This window comes from Lepidochelys olivacea (assembly GCF_965140295.1).
Source record: "Lepidochelys olivacea isolate rLepOli2 genome assembly, contig: Scaffold_29, whole genome shotgun sequence".
NCBI lineage: Eukaryota > Metazoa > Chordata > Testudines > Cheloniidae > Lepidochelys > Lepidochelys olivacea.
The window spans coordinates 341,484-363,221 of record NW_028181947.1 but is presented as its reverse complement, the minus strand read 5'-3'; the positions used below and the strand labels follow the sequence as shown (position 1 = coordinate 363,221).

The 21,738-nt window shown below is 54.5% G+C and overlaps 1 protein-coding gene across 2 annotated transcripts; it reads right to left on the bottom strand.

Moving 5' to 3' along the window:
* Positions 1-962: 962 nt before the first annotated feature.
* Positions 963-19,942, bottom strand: TUFM (Tu translation elongation factor, mitochondrial). 2 transcript variants are annotated; one of them, XM_084652655.1, is made up of 11 exons: positions 19,851-19,941; positions 9,683-9,729; positions 8,978-9,140; positions 8,450-8,616; positions 7,447-7,551; positions 2,413-2,577; positions 2,198-2,330; positions 2,002-2,106; positions 1,744-1,895; positions 1,528-1,647; positions 963-1,396 (listed from the first exon to the last, which is right to left on the bottom strand). In XM_084652655.1, the coding sequence occupies exons 1-11, from the start codon at positions 19,897-19,899 to the stop codon at positions 1,226-1,228; spliced, it is 1,377 nt and encodes a 458-aa protein (XP_084508781.1). In that variant the 5' UTR covers positions 19,900-19,941; the 3' UTR covers positions 963-1,225. The 2 variants fall into 2 exon arrangements, with proteins under 2 accessions (XP_084508781.1, XP_084508782.1); XM_084652656.1 differs by lacking the exon at positions 1,528-1,647 and having other exon boundaries at positions 19,851-19,942.
* Positions 19,943-21,738: the final 1,796 nt, after the last annotated feature.

The window sequence follows — 21,738 nt, the reverse complement described above, 5'->3', positions numbered from 1 at the left end:
GAGCGCACAGCGGCAAGAGCCACCTGCCCCTGGCTTCTGGAGCCGCCACGGTTTTATTTTCTATTATTTATAACTCCAATCGGGCTGTTAAACAGAGCGTTGGGCTCCCCTCCCCTAGTAATGCGAACACAGGAGCAGACCAGACTGATGACCACCGACTTTTTATTACATAAAAATATTTAAAAAGTGGGAAAAAAAATAAAATAAAATTTTAAACTAACTCCATTGTGGGTGTTGGGGTGAGTCTCTGGGGGCTTGGGGGGGGGGAGAATAGCCTGGGGGGGTTGGAGTCCTGGCTTCTGTTCTGTTCTCTCTTCATTTCTGCTGTGTGGGGGGGGCCCTAGCCTGAGCCTGGCTGTGAGGCGGCTATGCACTCACTGCTGATGATCCCTGCAAAGGAGTGGCTAAAAGTAGTGTGGGGCAGCCAGAAAGAAGCCTGTGAAGGGGGAAGTGAGATCTGCAGCTTCCACCCTGCTGCTGCCCCTCAGCTGGAGCAGGGGGTTGATGGCAGGACTCCCCGTTAGTGGCATCCAGCTGCTCCTGGAAGGGGTGAAGGAGCCTGGGCCTCTGCACCAACTAGGGCCCTGCTATCCATGCTGGGGGGAGGCTTTTCCCTCCCATCCCATCTCTGCCCTGACTTCAGCCAGGGTAGTTTGTCCCTATTTGCCCTTGTTCCACCATTCTCCTTCAGCTTCATCAGCCCCCAGCTGTGCTCCCTGGGAGCTAATCCACCCCCTTCTCCCACTGCTTTGCTTGGCAAGCACCCAAAGCTGGGTGCTGCCCCTCGGCCCTGGACAAGAGCAGGGCCCTCTAAGGAATCAGTGTTGCCTGGTCCCTGCAGGGCTAGTATCACTATCAGAGCCCAACCCATTGGGGGGATGTGAGCCTCTAGCACCAGCTCTCCCATGCCAGAAGTCCCCTCCAGCACACCGCACCCCCCCAAGAAGCAGGAAGAACCCAGCTGTGATTCGCACCTTTATTAACAAAAGAAACCAAACAGCAGGAAGCTGCCTAAGCCCTGCTAGCCCCCTGCTGGAGGGGCTCTGGGCGGGGGAGCAGTTTGATTTCTGTTGCCCCACCGCAGCAGCTTGCACCCAGCTCTGGGTGACTGCGATGCTGCCGTGATAAACAGGTTCTTGGGGCATCCCCACACAGCAGGACAGCTAGCCCCTCCCCCGCTGTTTGCAGACACAGCCCTGGGGGCAGAGCTGGGTCAGCCCAGCCTTTAAGCTCCCCACTTGTCATCATCTGGCCCCATTTCCAGCGTCTTGGTGACCACGCCGGTGCCAATAGTGCGGTTGCCATCACGCAGCGTGAAGCGCTGACCTTCCTCCAGCACCATGGGCTGCCGCAGGGTGAGGGTCAGGGCTGTGTCCTCGCCGGGCATCACCATCTCCTGCCATGGGGGAAGAGTGGGGGCAGGTCAGAGCGGCATAGGTTGGCTACTGGCCACCACTGACCGGGATGGGGAGGAAGTTTGGGGAAAAGGAGGGCTGTGGCTGGGGGCAGGATAGGGGGGCTCTGTACCTTTCCAGGGGGCAAGATGGTCCGACAGGCCATGTCCCAGGTAAGGGAGAACATGACAGGCATGTAGTTAGAGACAAAAGGCTTGTGCCGCCCACCCTCCTCCTTGCTGAGGATGTACACCTGGGGGGACAGAGGGAGAGACTGTTACCACCCAGCAGCCCTCCTTCTCCTGCCCCAGCCAGCCCACTGCTGCAACTGCCCCAGCACAGGCCCCACCTGGGCCTCGATCTTCTGATGGGGCTTGATAGAGCCCGGTTTGCACATCACCATGCCACGCCGCATGTCCTCCCGCTTCAGCCCCCGCACCAGCGCGCCAAGGTTGTCCCCAGCCTCGGCCCGCTCCAGGTTCTGGTGGAACATCTCAATGCCTGTGGGGAAGTGATGGGGTGAGCCTGGGTTCCCCAGCCTGGGCAGTGGGGTTCTCCCAGCACTGGGAGGAGAGAGGTGAGGGGTTCTGTTAGCTGCACCCCCTACCTGTCACCACGGAGCGCAGGTTCCGGTTGTGCCCCACAAATTCGCACTCCTCCCCCTTCCTGATGATGCCACGCTCCAGTGTCCCCGTCACCACGGTCCCACGCCCTGCAAGGCAGAGGGGTCAGTGCCACGGCACCCTGGGGAGTGGGGGGGGGTCCCTGGAAAGGCACAGGGCGGGGGGGACAGCGGGCATTACCTGGGATGGAGTAGATTGACTCGATGGGCAGCAAGAACGGCTTGTCCAGCTCCCTCATGGGCAGCGGGATGTGCACGTCGACTGCGTCCAGCAGCTTCAGAATGGAGTTCAGTCCCAGCTCGGGGCTGCGGTGCTGGGGGAAGGGAGGGCATTATCATGGGCAGCGGGCAGGTGAGGCACTGCTGAGAGGGTGGGGAAGAGAAGGGGGCACTCACCTCCAGGGCGCAGAGGGCAGAGCCCACAATGACGGGCGTCTTCTCCCCATCGTAGCCAAACTCGGAGAGCAGCTCCCGGATCTCCAGCTCCACCAGCTCCAGCATCTCCTGGTCCTCCACCGCATCCGCCTTGTTGATGTACACCACAATGTGCCGCACCCCGATCTGAGGGGGTCACAGGGTGAGGGACAACCCAGCCAACCCCAGCCCAGTCCTTGGGGAGGGGATCCCCTGGCTCACAGCCCACACCCAGGACTTTTGGCAAACCCCTGTGACCCCTGTGACACTCTGTACCCCACAACAGCACCCTCTCAGCCCCATATTCACCACTGGGATAGGATTATGACTTGATTGGTACAAAGTCTGCCTTGTGAGGTACAGAAGAACATAAGAATGGCCCTATTGGGTCAGACCAAAGGTCTGTCTAGCCCAGTATCCTGTCTAATGACAGTGGTCCAATGCCAGGTGCTCCAGAGGAAATGAACAGAACAGGGAATCATCAAGTGATTCATCCCCAGTCGCTCATTCCCAGCTTCCGGCAAACAGAGGCTAGGAACACCATTCCTGCCCATCCTGGCTAATAGTCATTGATGGACCTAACCTCCATGAATTTATCTAGTTCTTTTTTGAACCCAGTTATGGTCTTGGCCTTCACAACATCCTCCAGCAAGGAGTTTCACAGGTTAACTGTGCATTCTGTGAAGAAATACTTCCTTTTGTTTGTTTTAAACCTGCTGCCTATTAATTTCATTGGGTGACCCCCTAGTTCTTGTGTTATGAGAAGTAGTAAACACCACTTCCTTATCTACTTTCTCTACACCAGTCATGATTTTATAGACCTCAATCATATCTCCCCTTAGTCATCTCTTTTCCAAGCTGAAAAGTCCCAGTCTTATTAATCTCTCCTCATACAGCAACCGTTCCACAGCCCTAATCATTGCTGTTGCCTTTTGTGAACCTCTTCCATTCCAATATATCTTTTTTGAGATGGGGCAACCACATCTGCACACAGTATTCAAGACGTGGGCGAACCAGGGATTTATATAGAGGCAACATGATATTTTCTGTCTTATCTCTTCCTTTCTTAATGATACCCAACATTCTGTTGGCTTTTTTGACTGCTGCTGCACATTGAGTGGATGTTTTCAGAGAACTCTCCACGATGACTCCAAGATCTTTCTTGAGTGGTTAGGATTATGTTTTTCAATGTGCATTACTTTGCATTTATCAACATTAAATTTCATCTGCCATTTTGTTACCCAGTCACCCAGTTTTGAAAGATCCTTTTGTAGCTCTTTGCAGTCTCCCAAAGTCTTAACTATCTTTAGTAATTTTGTATCATCTGCAAATTTTGCCACCTAATTGTTTACCCCTTTTTCCAGATTGTTTATGAATATGTTGAATAGGACTGGGCCCAGTACAGACCCCTGGGGGACACCACTATTTACCTCTCTCCATTCTGAAAACTGACCATTTATTCCTACCCTTTGTTTCCTATCTTTTAACCAACCAGTTACCAATCCATGAGAGGACCTTCCCTTTTATCCCATGACAACTTACTTTTGCGTAAGAGCAGTGACTCTCAAACTTTTGCACTGGTGACCCCTTTCACATAGCAAGCCTCTGAGTGTGACCCCCCCTTATAAATTGAAAACACTTGTTTATATATTTAACACCATTATAAATGCTGGAGGCAAAGCAGGGTTTGGGGTGGAGGTTGACAGCTCATGACCCCCCATGTAATAACCTCATGACCCCGAGGGGTCCCGACCCGCAGTTTGAGAACCCCTGCGTAAGAGCCCTTGGTGAGGGACCTTGTCAAAGGCTTTCTGAAGATCTAAGTACACTATATCCACTGGATTCCCCTTGTCCACATGCTTGTTGACCCCCTCAAAGAATTCTAGTAGATTGGTGAGGCATAATTTCCATTTACTAAAACCATGTTGACTCTTCCTACCACAAATTATGTTCATCTATATGTTTGACAATATTGTTCTTTAGTATAGTTTCAACCAGTTTGCCCAGTACTAAAGTCAGGCTTACCGGCCTGTAATTGCCGGGATCACCTCTGGAGCCTTTTTAAAAATTGGAGTCACATTAGCTATCCTCCAGTCATCTGGTACAGAAGCGGATTTAAATGATGGATTACAGACTACAGTTAGTAGTTCTGCAATTTCACATTTGAGTTCCTTCAGAACTCTTGGATGATACCATCTGGTCCTGGTGACTTACTGCTGTTTAATTTATCCATTTGTTCCAAAACCTCCTCTAATGATACCTCAATCTGGGACAGTTCCTCAGATCTGTCATCTAAAAAGAATGGCTCAGGTTTGGGAATCTCCCTCACATCCTCAACCTTGAAGACTGATGCAAAGAATTCATTTAGTTTTTCCACAATGGCCTTATTGTCCTTAAGTGCTCCTTTAGCACCTCGATTGTCCAGTGGTCCCACTGGTTGTTTAGCAGGCTTCCTGCTTCTGATGTACTTAAGAACATTTTTGCTATTACTTTTTGAGTCTTTGGTTAGCTGCTCTTCAAATTCTTTTTTGGCCTTCCTAATTGTATTTTTATACTTTCTTTCCCAGTGTTCCTTTCTATTCTCCTCACTAGGATTTAACTTCCACTTTTTAAACAATGCCTTTTTGCCTCTCACTGCTTCTTTTACTTTGTTGTTTAGCCACAATGGCTCTTTTTTGGTTCGCTTACAATGTTTTTTAATTTGGGGTATACATTTAAGCTGAGCCTCTATTATGGTGTCTTTAAAAAGTTTCCACGCAGCTTGCAGGGGTTTCACTTTTTGCGCTGTACCTTTTAATTTTTGTTCAACTAACTTCCTCATTTTTGTGTTGTCCCCCTTTCTGAAATTAAATGCTACAGTGTTGGGCTGCTGTGGTGTTTTTCCTGCCACAGGGATATTAAATTTATTATGGTCACTATTACCAAGCGGTCCAGCTATAGTCACCTCTTGGACCAGATCCTGTGCTCCACTTAGGTCTAAATCAAGAATTGCCTCTCCTCTAGTGAGTTCCAGGACCAGCTGCTCCAAGAAGCAGTCATTTAAGGTGTCAAGAAACTTTTATTCCTGCATCCCATTCTGAGGTGATATGTACCCAGTCAATATGGGGATAGTTGAAATCCCCTATTATTATTATTATTATTGAGTCTTTAATTTTAATAGCCTCTCTAATCTCCCTGATCATTTCCCAGTTGCTATCACCATCCTGGTCAGGGGGTCGGTAGTATCTCCCTATCGCTATATTCTTGTTATTAGAGCATGGAATTACTATCCATAGAGATTCTATGGTACAATTTAATTCATTTACAATTTTTACTTCATTTGATTCTATGCTTTCTTTCACATATCGTGCCATTCCCCCACCAGCATGACCTGTTCTGTCCTTCTGATACATTTTGTACCCTGGTATTACTGAGTCCCATTGATTATCCTTATTCCACCAAGTTTCTGTGATGCCTATTATATCAATATCCTCATTTAACACGAGGCACTCTAGTTCACCCATTTTATTATTTAGACTTCTAGCATTGGTATATAAGCACTTAAACTCATCTCTTTTTAGCTGTCTGCCATTACATGATGTAATTGAATGGGACTCTTATTTGATTGTTTCTGATCAGACCCTGCCTGTATTTTATCATTTCCCATCCTCATCCTCACTAGGACATAGAGAATCTCTATTAATAGATCCTCCCCTAAGGGATGTCTCTGTCCGAACCATGTGCTCCTCCACACCTGATGGCTTTCCCCCAGCCCCTAATTTAAAAATTGCTCTATGACCTTTTTAATGTTAAGTGCCAGCAATCTGGTTCCATTTTGGTTAGGTGGAGCCCATCCTTCCTGTATAGACTCCCCCTCTCCCAAAAGCTTCCCCAGTTCCTAATAAATCTAAACCCCTCCTCCCTACACTATTGTCTCATCCACGCATTGAGACCCTGCAGTTCTGCCTGTCTAATCGGCCCTGCAGGTGGAACTGGGAGGTATCATGTTAAAAGTCTTGAGCTGTTGAACATTAATCTCCTGTTGGATTGTAGGTGCTGTCATTGGATGGGAAGTTATGAAGTTCTGCTGTGTATGTGTTTGTGAAATATGTTGTTGTGAGGTTGGGAGACAACCACAACCAGCCTTTCAGGTACAACAACAGAAGGGCCAGACAACGCTGATGGCCCATTAAGGGGAATCCACACTCCCAGGGCCTGTCCCAGGAGTGTGTACAATGGAGACGTCTCAGAGCGAGCAGGTACACAATGGAGGCTGCTTGACTCAATCATAGCAAAGGCTCTTTCCCGCAAGCTGGAAGAAGCTATAAAAGGGGGAAGTGACATCATCACTGGTCCTCACCCACCACAACTCAACACCTGGAAACCCGGCTGGAAGACACGGAACTGGGAAGGGGGTCCCAGGCTGGAAAGGAGAACCCCAGCCTGCGTATTCAGAAACTCTACCATCTCCCAGGGTGAGATACGGCCCGATTCAAATCCTGCCTAGTTAATAGAACTAGACTGCAAATGTGTTTTATTTCTTAGGTAACCAACTTTGAGCTGCATGCCTATTACTTATAATCACTTACAATCCATCTGTCTGTCACTAACAAATCTGTTTGGTATTTTACCTACAACAGCGCATTTTGCTTGAAGTGCTTGGGGAATCTGCTCAGGGTGCAAGGGTTGGTGCAAATGCACTTTCCTTTGTAGAAGGGGCAGACTGGGAAATAAACTTACACCAGCCAGGCTTCTGACCAGGGCAGGACAGTCCAGGTCTGGGATCCTCGGCTGCGGAGCTGGGGGAAATTGGCTGGAGTCTCTCTAGTGTTGGTTCATGAGTAGCTAGGAGAAGCATTCATTTAACTCAGCTGGCGGTGTCCCTGCCTGTGGATGGCTGTGTGCGTGCAGGACCTGGAGGGGTTTGCAGCTTGTCCCAGCATCACAGTGAGGGAGTGACCCCAGGCTGGTAAGCCAGAGGGCTCAGTAGTACCCCAGTTCCAGGTTGCACCTGGGGAACCCATCACCCCCCCTCACCTGTTTGGCCAGCAGCAAGTGCTCTCGGGTTTGTGGCATCTGCCCATCTGTTGCCGCCACGACAAGGATGCAGCCGTCTAGGGGAGCGGTGCCAGTGATCATGTTCTGGAAGACAGGGACGGCGGTGCTCAGGTGCCGGGACCAGGGGATGGGGGCAGGGGAGCCCGTGGAGCCAGCACAGTATGGGGAGGGAACAGAACTGGGGGGGCGGGAATGTGTTATTGATGCACTGAGCTTGGTGGTGAAGTTGTCAGGGTGACACACACAGACCCAATCCCCAGAACAGCTGCTCCCTGCCCAGGCCCCTTGCTGCTCCCCCGCCTGTCTACCCCTGCCCTTTGCCGCTCTCCACCTGCCCACTGTTCCTCGGGGGCGAGAGAAGGAAGCGGGGGAGAGGGGGGAGAATCTTGGGGCCGGGAGGAGAAAGCAGGGTGCATGTGAGAACAGAGGGAGGGATTGGGTGGACGGAGGGCTGTGTGTTTGGGGACAGAGGGCTGTCTCGGGGGCCAGGAGGAGGAAGCAGGGGTGAGTGGGGGTGTCTTGGGGGCCAGACGAAGGAACTGAGGGGGTGTGTGAGGACAGACGAAGGGATTGCGGGGGGGAATCTGTCTTTGGGAACAGAAGGATGGTGAATGTGGGGACAGGGGGGTGGACAAAGGGAGGGGCACAGAGGTGGACAAAGGTGAGTATGTTTGGGGATAGAAGGAGGGACAGGCTAGAGGGGGTGAGTTTTGGGGGTACGGAGGTGCAGAGAGACAGGCACAGGGCTGTGGGGTTAGGGATAGAGGCAGGAACAGGAGGGTGTGGGCAGGGACAGTGGGGCAATTGGGGGTGGGCACGTGAGGACAGAGGAAGAGATTGAGGGGGCACATTCGGGGACTAGGAAGCAAGGGGGGGCTTGGCCCTTTAAGACAGCAGAATTCTGGGAAATGTGGTACTACTGGGCAGCCACAACGACTCACCCACAGGCTGAAAGGGGCAGGTCCGCCCCCATCCCCCTCACCTTGACGTAGTCAGCGTGGCCAGGGCAGTCGGTGTGGGCGTAGTGCCGGTTGGCTGTGGCGTACTCCACATGGGAGGCGTTGATGGTGATACCACGAGCCTTCTCCTCCGGCGCGTTGTCAATCTCCTCGTACTTCTTGAACCTGGCACCTCCAGCCTCAGCTAGGACTGGGGGGGAGCGGGGGGGGTGCAGAAAAAGGGGGTGAGTAACCAGCTGGGGAGGAGAGGCAGGCTGGAAGCCAGGACTCCTGGGTTCAATTCCTAGCTCTGCCGGTGACCTTCTCTATGACCTTGGGCCAGTCCTTTCTCCACTCTCAGCCCTTTAGCCGGGGAGCTCTTGGGGACAGGAGTTGTTCCCTTTGGGTCTCTGCAGCACCCAGCACAATGCATCAGCATGCCTGGGCAGTGGTTGTGGGCAGCACCTCATCTCAGCAGGGGCCTCTGGCGGCTACCGTGACCCAACCAATGGGGCCAGGGGCACAGGAAACCCCAGGACGCACAACCCCTTGCTCCAGGCCCCCCCACTCACTCTTGGTGATGGCAGCTGTCAGTGTGGTCTTGCCGTGGTCCACGTGCCCAATAGTGCCCACGTTGACATGGGGCTTGTCCCGCACGTAGGTTTTCTTGGCCTCAACAGCGAAGCTGTGCACCAGGATGGGGCAGAGGCGGGAGACTGGGCTGGGCAGGGACACCTAGGGGCACAGGGAGCCTTGGCACGAGTATACCCCCCATGGCCCTCTCCACAGCTCCCTACATCCCCAACCCCATCCCCCCACCACAGCTCCCCACATCCCCAACCCCACCCACCACAGCTCCCCACATCCCTCCACCGACCACACCCGGGCTCCACCCCCCCATCCCCAGCTCCCCATCCATCCACGACATGCAGCATAGCTTCCATGGCCACCCCCAACCTCACCAGCCAACCAGGGTTCTCCAAGCCCCCCCCAACACAGCTAGGCTCCCCACAACCCATTTTGCCAATCACACCCCATCACAGCCCCCAAACCCCCATCCTATGGCCCCCTACCCATGTCCCCCTCACCTCCCTACCCTAACTCCACAACTCCAACCCATCCCAACATAGCTGCCCCAACTCCCTCCTCACCCCCAGTTTCCCTCTTCCATGGCCAAGCCCCCAAACACCCCAGTGCACTGGGGTAGTGTGTGTGTGTACGTCTGTATGGTCATGGCAGTTTCCCCCACAGTCCATCCCAGCCAGGTGGCTCCTTACCGTCCCCAAGACGCCCAGCAGATGGTGGGAGAGGCAGCCCTGGAGGCCTGTAAGAGGGACAGGGAAAAGCTGTGATCACCCTGTCGTGCTCTTCAGTCACCGCCCTGCGCACCCATCTCCTGTCAGCTTGGAGGCCCCACCCCACCCTGGTCATCAGGAGCCCCTGGTGCTTCTCGATTGGTGCCTGGATCGGAAGCTCTTTGGGGCAGGGACTGTCTCTATTGTGTTTGTGCAGCACCTTGCACACCAAGTGGTGGGGCCCTGGGCTGGACTCCTGGGTTCACTCCCCAGCTCTGGCACTGAACAAGCCCCATCTCCTTTCCATATTTCACTTTCCCTCTCCGACTCTACCTAGACTGCACATTCCTCAGCATGCCGGGGCCCATTCTCCACTGGGATCTAGCACCGCCAGCACGGACAGCTAGTCATTATCCTCACAATACAAAACCACCTCGAGAAAGTGGAGAGTTGGACTGAAATCAACAAGCCGTAAAGACAAGACAAGCACTTAAGTTAAAATCCAATGCATGGCTACAAATCAGGGACTCATTGGCTGGCAGTCACAGGAGCGAAAAGGCAGATCTCAGTCTGGGATGTATTAACAGGTGCGTTGTATGTAAGACACAGGAGGTAGTTGTTGCCCTTGGCAATGGTGAGGCCTCAGCTGGAGTGCTGGGTGCAATTCAAGGTGCCAGAGTTTAGGGGAGATGGGGACAAACTGGAGAGTCAACAGAAGAGCAACAAAACTGATCAAAGGTTTAGAAAACCTGACCTGTGAGGAAAGGTTAAGAATCTGGGCCTGTTTAGTCTAGAGAAGAGAAGACGGAGGGGGAACTCTTCAGCTTGGTTATGGGCTGTTATAGAGGGTAAGAACGTAAGAGCGGCCCTACTGGGTCAGACCAGAGATCCACCTAGCCCAGTATCTTGTCTTCCGACAGTGGCCAATGCCAGGTGCCCCAGAAGGAATGAATAGAACAGGGAATCACCAAGTGACCCATCCCCTGTCACCCATTCCCAGCTTCTAGCAAAGAGAGACTAGGGACACCATCCCTGCCCATCCTGGTTAATAGCCATTGATGGACCTATCCTCCATGAACTTATCTAGTTCTTTTATGAATCATGTTATAGTCTTGGCCTTCACAACATCCTCTGGTGAGGAGTTCCACAGGTTGACTGTGTGTTGTATGAAAAAATACTTCCTTTTGTTTGTTTTTAACCTGTTGCTTATTAATTTCATTTGGTGACCCCTAGTTCTCGTGTTATGAGGAGGAGTAAATAACACTTCCTTATCTACTTTCTCTACACCAGTCATGATTTATAAACCTCTATCATATCTCTCCTTAGTCGTCTCTTTTCCAAGATGAAAAGTCCCAGTCTTATTAATCTCTCCTCATACAGCAACCGTTCCATAGCCCTATTCATTTTTTGTTGCCCATTTCTGTACCTTTTCCAATTCCAATATATCTTTTTTGAGATGGGGTGACCACATCTGCAGGCAGTATTCAAGATGTGAGCGTATCACGGATTAGAGGCAATATGATATTTTCTGTCTTATCTCTCCCTTTATGATGCCCAATATTCTGTTCGCTTTTTTGACTGCTCCTGCACATTGAGGGGATGTTTTCAAAGAACTCTCCACAGTGACTCCAAGATCTCTCTTACAAGTGGTAACACCTCATTTAGGACCCCATCGTTTTATATTATAGTTGAGATTACATTTTTCAATGTGCATTACTTTGCATTTATTAACACTGAATTTCATCTGCCATTTTGTTGCTCAGTCACCCAGTTTTGAGAGATCAGTTTGTTGCTCTTTGCAGTCTGCCTGGGACTTACCTATCTTGAGTAGTTTTGTATCATCTGCAAATTTTGCCACCCCAATGTTTACCCCTTTTTCCAGATCATTTATGAATATGCTGAATAGGACTGGTCCCAGTACAGATCCCTGGGGAACACCACTATTTACCTCTCTCCATTCTGAAAACTGACCATTTATTCCTACCCTTTGTTTCCTATCTTTTAACCAGTTACCAATTCATGAGAGGACCTTCCCCCTTATCCCATGACAGCTTACTTTGCTTAAGAGATTTTGGTGAGGGGTCTTGTCAAAAGCTTTCTGAAAATCAAAGTACACTTTATCCACTGGATACCCCTTGTCCACATGCTTCTTGACCCCCTCAAAGAATTCTAGTAGATTGGTGAGGCATAATTTCTCTTTACAAAAAACTCTGTTGACTCTTCCCCAACATATGTTCATCTACGTGTCTGACAATTTTGTTCTTTACTATAGTTTCAACCAGTTTGTCCAGTACTGAAGTCAGGCTTATCGGTCTGTAATTGCTGGGATCACCTCTGGAGCCCTTTTTAAAAATTGGCACCACATTAGCTATGCTCCAGTCATTTGGTACAGAAGCCGATTTAAATGATGGGTTACAGACTACAGTTAGTAGTTCTGCAATTTCACATTTGAATTCCTTCAGAACTCTTGGGTGAAAACTAAATAGTAACAGATGGTATATCAGTTTGTTCCAAAACCTTCTCCAATGACACCTCAATCTGGGAGAGTTCCTCAGATCTGTCATCTAAAAAGAATGGCTCAGGTTTGGGAATCTCCCTCACATCCTCAACCTTGAAGACTGATGCAAAGAATTCATTTAGTTTTTCCACAATGGCCTTATCGTCCTTAAGTGCTCCTTTAGCACCTCGATTGTCCAGTGGTCCCACTGGTTGTTTAGCAGGCTTCCTGCTTCTGATGTACTTAAGAACATTTTTGCTATTACTTTTTGAGTCTTTGGTTAGCTGTTCTTCAAATTCTTTTTTGGCCTTCCTAATTGTATTTTTATACTTTCTTTCCCAGTGCTCCTTTCTATTCTCCTCACTAGGATTTAATTTCTACTTTTTAAATGATGCCTTTTTGCCTCTCACTGCTTCTTTTACTTTATTGTTTAGCCACAGTGGCTCTTTTTTGGTTCTCTATGTTTTTTAATTTGGGGTGTACATTTAAGTTGAGCCTCTTTTTTTAAGGACACCATAAGTTTCCATGCAGCTTGCAGGCATTTCACTTTTGACGCCGTACCTTTTAATTTCTGTTTAACTAACTTCCTCATTTTTGTGTGGTTCCCCTTTTCTGAAATTAAATGATATAGTGTTGGGCTGCTGTGGTGTTTTCCTTGCCACAGGGATGTTAAATTTAATTATATTATGGTCACTATTACCAAGTGGTCCAGCTATCTTCAGCTCTTGGACCAGATCCTGTGCTCAATTTAGGACTAAATCAAGAACAGCTTCTCCTCTTATGAGTTCCAGGACTAGCTGCTCTAAGAATCAGTCATTTAAGGTGCCAAGAAGCTTTATCTCTGCATCCCTTCCTGAGGTGATAAGTACCAAGTCAATATGGAGATAATAATAATGGGGAATTTCAACTGAGTTTTTTATTTTAATAGCTTCTCTAATCTCACTGAGCATTTCACAGTCACTAACACCATCGTGGTCAGATGGTTGGTGATATATCCCTACTGCTATATCCTTATTCTTAGAGCATGGAATTACTATCCATAAAGTTTCTGTGGTACAGTTTGGTTCATTTAAGATTTTTACTTTATTTGATTCTACGCTTTCTTTCACGGGGAACAACGATCTGTGTTCACTGAAGGGGTAGTGATCAATCTCTCCATGTCTAGTTCGCAGCCGGTGTCAAATGGAGTGCCCCAGGGGTCAGTCCTGGGGCCGGTTTTGTTCAATATCTTCATAAATGATCTGGAGGATGGTGTGGATTGCACTCTCAGCAAATTTGTGCATGATACTAAACTGGGAGGAGTGGTAGATACGCTGGACGGCAGGGATAGGATACAGAGGGTCCTAGACAAATTGGAGGATTGGGCCAAAAGAAATCTGATGAGCTTCAATAAGGATAAGTGCAGGGTCCTGCACTTAGGACGGAAGAACCCAATGCACAGCTACAGACTAGGGACCGAATGGCTAGGCAGCAGTTCTGCGGAAAAGGACCTAGGAGTGACAGTGGACGAGAAGCTGGATATGAGTCAGCAGTGTGCCCTTGTTGCCAAGAAGGCCAATGGCATTTTGGGATGTATAAGTAGGGGGCATAGCGAGCAGATCGAGGGACGTGATCGTCCCCCTCTATTCGACATTGGTGAGGCCTCATCTGGAGTACTGTGTCCAGTTTTGGGCCCCACACTACAAGAAGGATGTGGATAAATTGGAAAGAGTCCAGCGAAGGGCAACAAAAATTATTAGGGGTCTGGAACACATGATTTACGAGGAGAGGCTGAGGGAACTGGGATTGTTTAGTCTGCGGAAGAGAAGAATGAGGTGGGATTTGATAGCTGCTTTCAACTACCTTAGAGGTGGTTCCAGAGAGGATGGATCTAGACTGTTCTCAATGGTAGAAGAGGACAGGACAAGGAGTAATGGTCTCAAGTTGCAGTGGGGGAGGTTTAGGTTGGATATTAGGAAAAACTTTTTCACTAGGAGAGTGGTGAAACACTGGAATGCGTTGCCTAGGGAGGTGGTGGAATCTCCTTCCTTAGAAGTTTTTAAGGTCAGGCTTGACAAAGCCCTGGCTGGGATGATTTAATTGGGGATTGGTCCTGCTTTTGAGCAGGGGGTTGGACTAGATGACCTCCTGAGGTCCCTTCCAACCCTGATATTCTATGATTCTATGAAGGCAGGACAAGAAGTAACAGGCTCAATCTTGGCAAAGGAGATTTAAGTAAGATAGTAGGCAAAACTTTCTAACTAGGAAGCTAGTTCAGCTCTAGAACAGGTTATCTAGGAATGCTGTGGGGTCCCTGTCTCTGGAGGGTTTTGAGAACAGACTGGACAAACCCCAGCTGGGGCTGGACTAGGGTTACTTGGCCCTGCCTCGGTGCTGGTGCTGGACTAGACGACCTCTCGAGGTCCCTTCCAGCCCAGTGTCTGGTGGTACTTGTGGCTGACTGGCCTCAGCTCCAGTGGGGGCAGGGACTGCGCCCTTCCATGGGGTGGAGCAGGGGGCACCCTTTTAGATCAGTGGTCGCTGGCACTGCTGGTCCAAACACTCAGGGCTTGCAGTGCTGGGGTGAAGGCAGGGCCTGGGTTATGACGGATCTCGGTGAATGGGGCAAGAGGCAGACCAGATGGATTCAGACTCTTGGCTGTCCAGGCCAGAAGCACCCATTCTGTGACCATCCAATCTGACTTCCCACCTAGTCCTGGTGGAGAATCTCAACCAGTGTCTCCCGCTGACTGCGCGGAGGCAGCCCGCCCCCAGAGCTGCAGCCCCCAGTAGTTTCTACCCAAACTCAGTCACTCTCCCGCCAAAGCCCTCATCACCCTACTGCACTCCATCCTGCAAAGTCTTGCCCCCTCTCTTTCAGACTCCATGCCATGCTCCTCAGAATTTCCTTCAATAGGTGTCATCGCCCCTTAACCCTGACCACTTTGTTCTCCTCTCTCCCCAGTAACCCCCTTCCCACACCCACCACTTCCTCCAACGCCCCCCAGACTACTCTGCTCCCCACCCCCACCAACCCAGACCCCATCCCTCTCCTTTCAGAATCCCTGCTCCCCTGCCCCCACCAAAATTCCTCCCCCCACATCACCCCATAACCCTCTTTTGTCCCACAACCTGACTCCAGCCACCCTCCAAATCCCTTCTCCCTCCTCTCACCACCAACCCCCAAACCCAGATCCCTCCTCCTCCCCATAACCCCGTAACTCCCCTCCACAGCGTAAGCTGCGTGCTGCACCACCTTCTCTCCACACAATCCCTTCTGGCCTGATCCAGAGTCATCCCTTTTCTCTCAGGATCCCAGCTCCCTGCTTAGCCCCCCTTCCACCATGATTGAGCCCTCAAACACCCCACCACTGCCACCTGCTCTCCCGAACTCACCTCCGGCCCCCAGAGCCTCCCTGCCCCCACCAACCTCTCCCTTGACCCCTGCTCCTCCCCATAATCTCCATCCACCACATAACCTGCCCCTACATTCCACCCCCAGATCCTTCTCTCCCCTCTCAGGATCCTTTCTCCCTGCAAAAATCCCCTGCCCTTCCCAGATCATCCAATTACCCAATGGTAATTAACGACTAGGACAATTTATCAAGGGTTCTGGTGGATTCAAACAGATCAGCTCTAAGATTATTGTGGGGCAGATCCCTGGCCTGTGTCCGGGAGTCAGACTAAATTATCATACTGGACTTTCCACCCCTAAACACTGTGAAAACCAGACCTCCCCGCACCCCCAGAGACCCCCGACCTCCCCCCATATCCTTCCTGCTCCCTACCTCCTGTAACCTCCCCCTCAGAGACCCCTAACCTCTCACCCACGTCCTTCCTGCCCCCACCCCCCAGAGACCCCCGACCTGCCCCCACGTCCTTCCTGCCCCCCACCTCCTGTAACCTCCCCTTAGAGACCCCCAACCTCCCGCCCATGTCCTTCCTGCCCCCTAACCTGCCCCACGTCCTTCCTGCCCCCCACCTCCTGTAACCTCCCCCCAGAGACCCCCAACCTCCCGCCCATGTCCTTCCTGCCCCCACCCCCCAGAGACCCTCGACCTGCCCCCCACCTCCTTCCTGCCCTCCACCTCCTGTAACCTCCCCCCAGAGACCCTCGACCTCCCGCCCACGTCCATCCTGCCCCCACCCTCAGAGACCCCCAACCTGCCCCCACATCCTTCCTGCCCACCAGCTCCTGTAACCTCTCCTTAGAGACCCCCAACCTCCCGCTCACATCCTTCCTGTCCACTAACCTGCCCCTACCCGCCAGAGACCCCCCGACCTGCCCCCACGTTCTTCCTGCACCCCCACCTCCTGTAACCTCCCCCCCACGTCCTTCCTGCCCCCACCCCCCAGAGACCCTCGACCTGCCCCCCACCTCCTTCCTGCCCCCCCACCTCCTGTAACCTCCCCTTAGAGACCCCCAACCTCCCGCTCACGTCCTTCCTGTCCACTAACCTGCCCCTACCCGCCAGAGACCCCCCGACCTGCCCCCACGTCCTTCCTGCACCCCACCTCCTGTAATCTCCCCCCAGAGACCCCCAACCTCCCACCCCCGTCCTTCCTGCCCCCTAACCTGCCCCACGTCCTTCCTGCCCCCCACCTCCTGTAACCTCCCCTTAGAGACCCCCAACCTTCCGCTCACGTCCTTCCTGCCCCCACCCCCCAGAGACCCTCGACCTGCCCCCCACCTCCTTCCTGCCCTCCACCTCCTGTAACCTCCCCCCAGAGACCCTCGACCTCCCGCCCACGTCCATCCTGCCCCCTAACCTGCCCCCACCCTCAGAGACCCCCAACCTGCCCCCCAGCTCCTGTAACCTCTCCTTAGAGACCCCCAACCTCCCGCTCACGTCCTTCCTGTCCACTAACCTGCCCCTACCCGCCAGAGACCCCCCGACCTGCCCCCACGTCCTTCCTGCACCCCACCTCCTGTAATCTCCCCCCAGAGACCCCCAACCTTCCGCTCACGTCCTTCCTGCCCCCACCCCCCAGAGACCCTCGACCTGCCCCCCACCTCCTTCCTGCCCTCCACCTCCTATAACCTCCCCCCAGAGACCCTCGACCTCCCGCCCACGTCCATCCTGCCCCCTAACCTGCCCCCACCCTCAGAGACCCCCAACCTGCCCCCACATCCTTCCTGCGCCGTAACCTGCCCCCACCCACCAGAGACCCCCCCGACCTGCCCCCATGTCCTTCCTGCCTCCCACCTCCTGTAACCTCCCCTTAGAGACCCTCAACCTCCCGCCCATGTCCTTCCTGCCCCCTAACCCGGCCCCACCCCCCAGAGACCCCCGACCTACCCCCACATCCTTCCTGCCCCCCCACCTCCTGTAACCTCCCCTTAGAGACCCCCAACCTCCCGCCCACGTCCTTCCTGCCCCCACCCCCCAGAGACCCTCGACTTACCCCCACGTCCTTCCTGCCCCCCCACCTCCTGTAACCTCCCCTTAGAGACCCCCAACCTCCCGCTCACGTCCTTCCTGTCCACTAACCTGCCCCTACCCGCCAGAGACCCCCCGACCTGCCCCCACGTCCTTCCTGCACCCCACCTCCTGTAATCTCCCCCCAGAGACCCCCAACCTCCCACCCCCGTCCTTCCTGCCCCCTAACCTGCCCCCACGTCCTTCCTGCCCCCCACCTCCTGTAATCTCCCCCCAGAGACCCCCAACCTTCCGCTCACGTCCTTCCTGCCCCCTAACCTGCCCCCACCCGCCAGAGACCCCCGACCTACCCCCACATCCTTCCTGCCCCCCCACCTCCTGTAATCTCCCCCCAGAGACCCCCACCCTCCCACCCCCGTCCTTCCTGCCCCCTAACCTGCCCCCACGTCCTTCCTGCCCCCCACCTCCTGTAATCTCCCCCCAGAGACCCCCAACCTTCCGCTCACGTCCTTCCTGCCCCCTAACCTGCCCCCACCCCCCAGAGACCCCCCGACCTGCCCCCACGTCCTTCCTGCCCCCCCACCTCCTGTAATCTCCCCCCAGAGACCCCCAACCTTCCGCTCACGTCCTTCCTGCCCCCTAACCTGCCCCCACCCCCCAGAGACCCCCCGACCTGCCCCCACGTCCTTCCTGCCCCCCCACCTCCTGTAATCTCCCCCCAGAGACCCCCAACCTTCCGCTCACGTCCTTCCTGCCCCCTAACCTGCCCCCACCCGCCAGAGACCCCCAACCTGCCCCCACATCCTTCCTGCGCCGTAACCTGCCCCCACCCACCAGAGACCCCCCCGACCTGCCCCCATGTCCTTCCTGCCTCCCACCTCCTGTAACCTCCCCTTAGAGACCCTCAACCTCCCGCCCATGTCCTTCCTGCCCCCTAACCCGGCCCCACCCCCCAGAGACCCCCGACCTACCCCCACATCCTTCCTGCCCCCCCACCTCCTGTAACCTCCCCTTAGAGACCCCCAACCTCCCGCCCACGTCCTTCCTGCCCCCACCCCCCAGAGACCCTCGACTTACCCCCACGTCCTTCCTGCCCCCCCACCTCCTGTAACCTCCCCTTAGAGACCCCCAACCTCCCGCTCACGTCCTTCCTGTCCACTAACCTGCCCCTACCCGCCAGAGACCCCCCGACCTGCCCCCACGTCCTTCCTGCACCCCACCTCCTGTAATCTCCCCCCAGAGACCCCCAACCTCCCACCCCCGTCCTTCCTGCCCCCTAACCTGCCCCCACGTCCTTCCTGCCCCCCACCTCCTGTAATCTCCCCCCAGAGACCCCCAACCTTCCGCTCACGTCCTTCCTGCCCCCTAACCTGCCCCCACCCGCCAGAGACCCCCGACCTACCCCCACATCCTTCCTGCCCCCCCACCTCCTGTAATCTCCCCCCAGAGACCCCCACCCTCCCACCCCCGTCCTTCCTGCCCCCTAACCTGCCCCCACGTCCTTCCTGCCCCCCACCTCCTGTAACCTCCCCTTAGAGACCCCCAACCTTCCGCTCACATCCTTCCTGCCCCCTAACCTGCCCCCACCCCCCAGAGACCCCCCGACCTGCCCCCACGTCCTTCCTGCCCCCCCACCTCCTGTAATCTCCCCCCAGAGACCCCCAACCTTCCGCTCACGTCCTTCCTGCCCCCTAACCTGCCCCCACCCGCCAGAGACCCCCGACCTACCCCCACATCCTTCCTGCCCCCCCACCTCCTGTAACCTCCCCTTAGAGACCCCCAACCTCCCGCTCACGTCCTTCCTGTCCACTAACCTGCCCCTACCCGCCAGAGACCCCCCGACCTGCCCCCACGTCCTTCCTGCACCCCACCTCCTGTAATCTCCCCCCAGAGACCCCCAACCTCCCACCCCCGTCCTTCCTGCCCCCTAACCTGCCCCCACGTCCTTCCTGCCCCCCACCTCCTGTAATCTCCCCCCAGAGACCCCCAACCTTCCGCTCACGTCCTTCCTGCCCCCTAACCTGCCCCCACCCGCCAGAGACCCCCGACCTACCCCCACATCCTTCCTGCCCCCCCACCTCCTGTAATCTCCCCCCAGAGACCCCCACCCTCCCACCCCCGTCCTTCCTGCCCCCTAACCTGCCCCCACGTCCTTCCTGCCCCCCACCTCCTGTAACCTCCCCTTAGAGACCCCCAACCTTCCGCTCACATCCTTCCTGCCCCCTAACCTGCCCCCACCCCCCAGAGACCCCCCGACCTGCCCCCACGTCCTTCGTACTCCCCAGTCACTGACCGGCGGCCCTGCTCCATCCCCCGCGGGCAAACATCGCGTGCGCCGCCATCTTTCTACAGGACCGGAAGTGACTCAAATGCGGCAGGCGCCAGAGCCAATGAATGAACCGGGAGACAGCCGCTTCCGGCAAAGCGTCGCGAGCACACCGGAAATGTGGCGCGGCCGCTCTAGCGCCTCGTAAGAACTCTATGCTGTGCCGGGAGCCGCTCTCTCTACCGCCAGGGGGAGACAGTATTGCGCAGGAGGCGCTTCTCTAGCCCCGGCTGAGGGAGACTCTATGGCGCTACTGGAGCCGCTCTATCCTCCGCCAGGCGTCACCGCGTCGGCACGGGAGCGGGGACTCTATGGCGCTCGCGGAGGCGCGCTGCCCACTGACTGTCTGTGGGAGCCTGGCTCGCCCTTGGAGACTCGACCATTGCCAGGGGCCGTGACCCCGCAGCGAGCGAGGCTCGGGCGGAGCCGCTCTATCTCCCTGCGGGGACTCTATGGCCAAGGAGGACTCTGCCCCTCCAGAGTGGAGGATGAGTCAAAGGGACCAACTCTACCCCTGCCCCCGGGTTAGACTCTATGGCCCTGGAGGACTGTGGGGGCTGCTCCACTGGGGGCGTCCCAGGTGCTGCCAGACCCTGGGCCTGAACCCACCGCGTTTCGCTCTGCCCCTGGGGCGGGTTCGCGCCTCCCTCCCTCTGCCCGGGCTGGCTCCAGGGCGCCCGCCGGCTAATAGAGGCACAAGGGACCGTTCTGATCATCCAGCCCGGCCTCCGGCACAACGCAGACCACCGAATCTCACCCACCCACGCCTGCGAAAACCCCTCTCCTACCTCCGAGCCACTGACGTCCTCAGCGCGGTTCAGAGACTTCAAGGAGCAGAGAATCCTCCAGCAAGTGACCCGTGCCCCATGCTGCAGAGGAGGGCGAAAAACCCCCAGGGCCTCTGCCAATCTGCCCTGGGGGAAAATTCCTTCCTGACCCCAAATATGTCAGTCAGCTGAACCCTGAGCACGTGGGCAAGATTCACCAGCCAGATACTACAGAAAATTCTTTCCTGGGTGACTCAGGTCCCACCCCATCTAATATCCCATCACAGGCCAGAGGGGTGGCCGCTTGTCGTGCACTCTGACCCCCCCTTCCCTTTCCCCAGGCCTCCTTTCTAGGCCGTCATTTCCCATTCTGTATGTGTGCACCTGAGTGGTCCTTCCTAAATGGAGAACTTTGCATTTGTCCTTATTGAATTTCATCCTATTTACTTCAGACCATTTCTCCAGTTTGTCCAGAATTGGAGCTTCCCCACATCCAGGCTGCACTGGATAGAGGTGGGGTGGGGGGCAAGGGGCATCACCTGGTGCAGCCCCCTCCCCACCACCCCCACTAGCCCCTAGGGGGGAGCAGGGCCACTACAACCAGCGAGATTGAGACTGGGGCTGTCCCCGGCTGAGCTCCCCAGGCAGGGAGCTGGGACACTCATGGAGCTGGCTTGTCCAGGCAGTAGGAACCAGACACAACATGAAGTGGAGCAGCACTGAGCGGGCGCTGGCCAGCCCCAGCTTCCCCTGCTCAGGACACTAGTGTGTTTCTTGAAGCCCTGGCTGCAGGAGGCGCTCAGCTCTCATTTAATGCCCAGTACCTGGTTCCAGCTGTAGCAGCAGGGGAGAAAAGCTGAGGCAAAGAAAAAGAACCAGTGTCATTTTACAGGGTGGGACTAATGATTTTAGCACAGGTTAGGCTGGCAAATGCGCAGGTGGGGGCATGGGGTTCCAGGCCCTACATCTTCGCCTGCGCTGCCTTGGTCAGTCTCATGCCATTGTCCCACTGCCCCGGGCAGCTGACTTGGAGAAAGTGGACCACTTTAACGTTAAAGCAGACAGATGGATGCAGGTCGCTCAGAGAG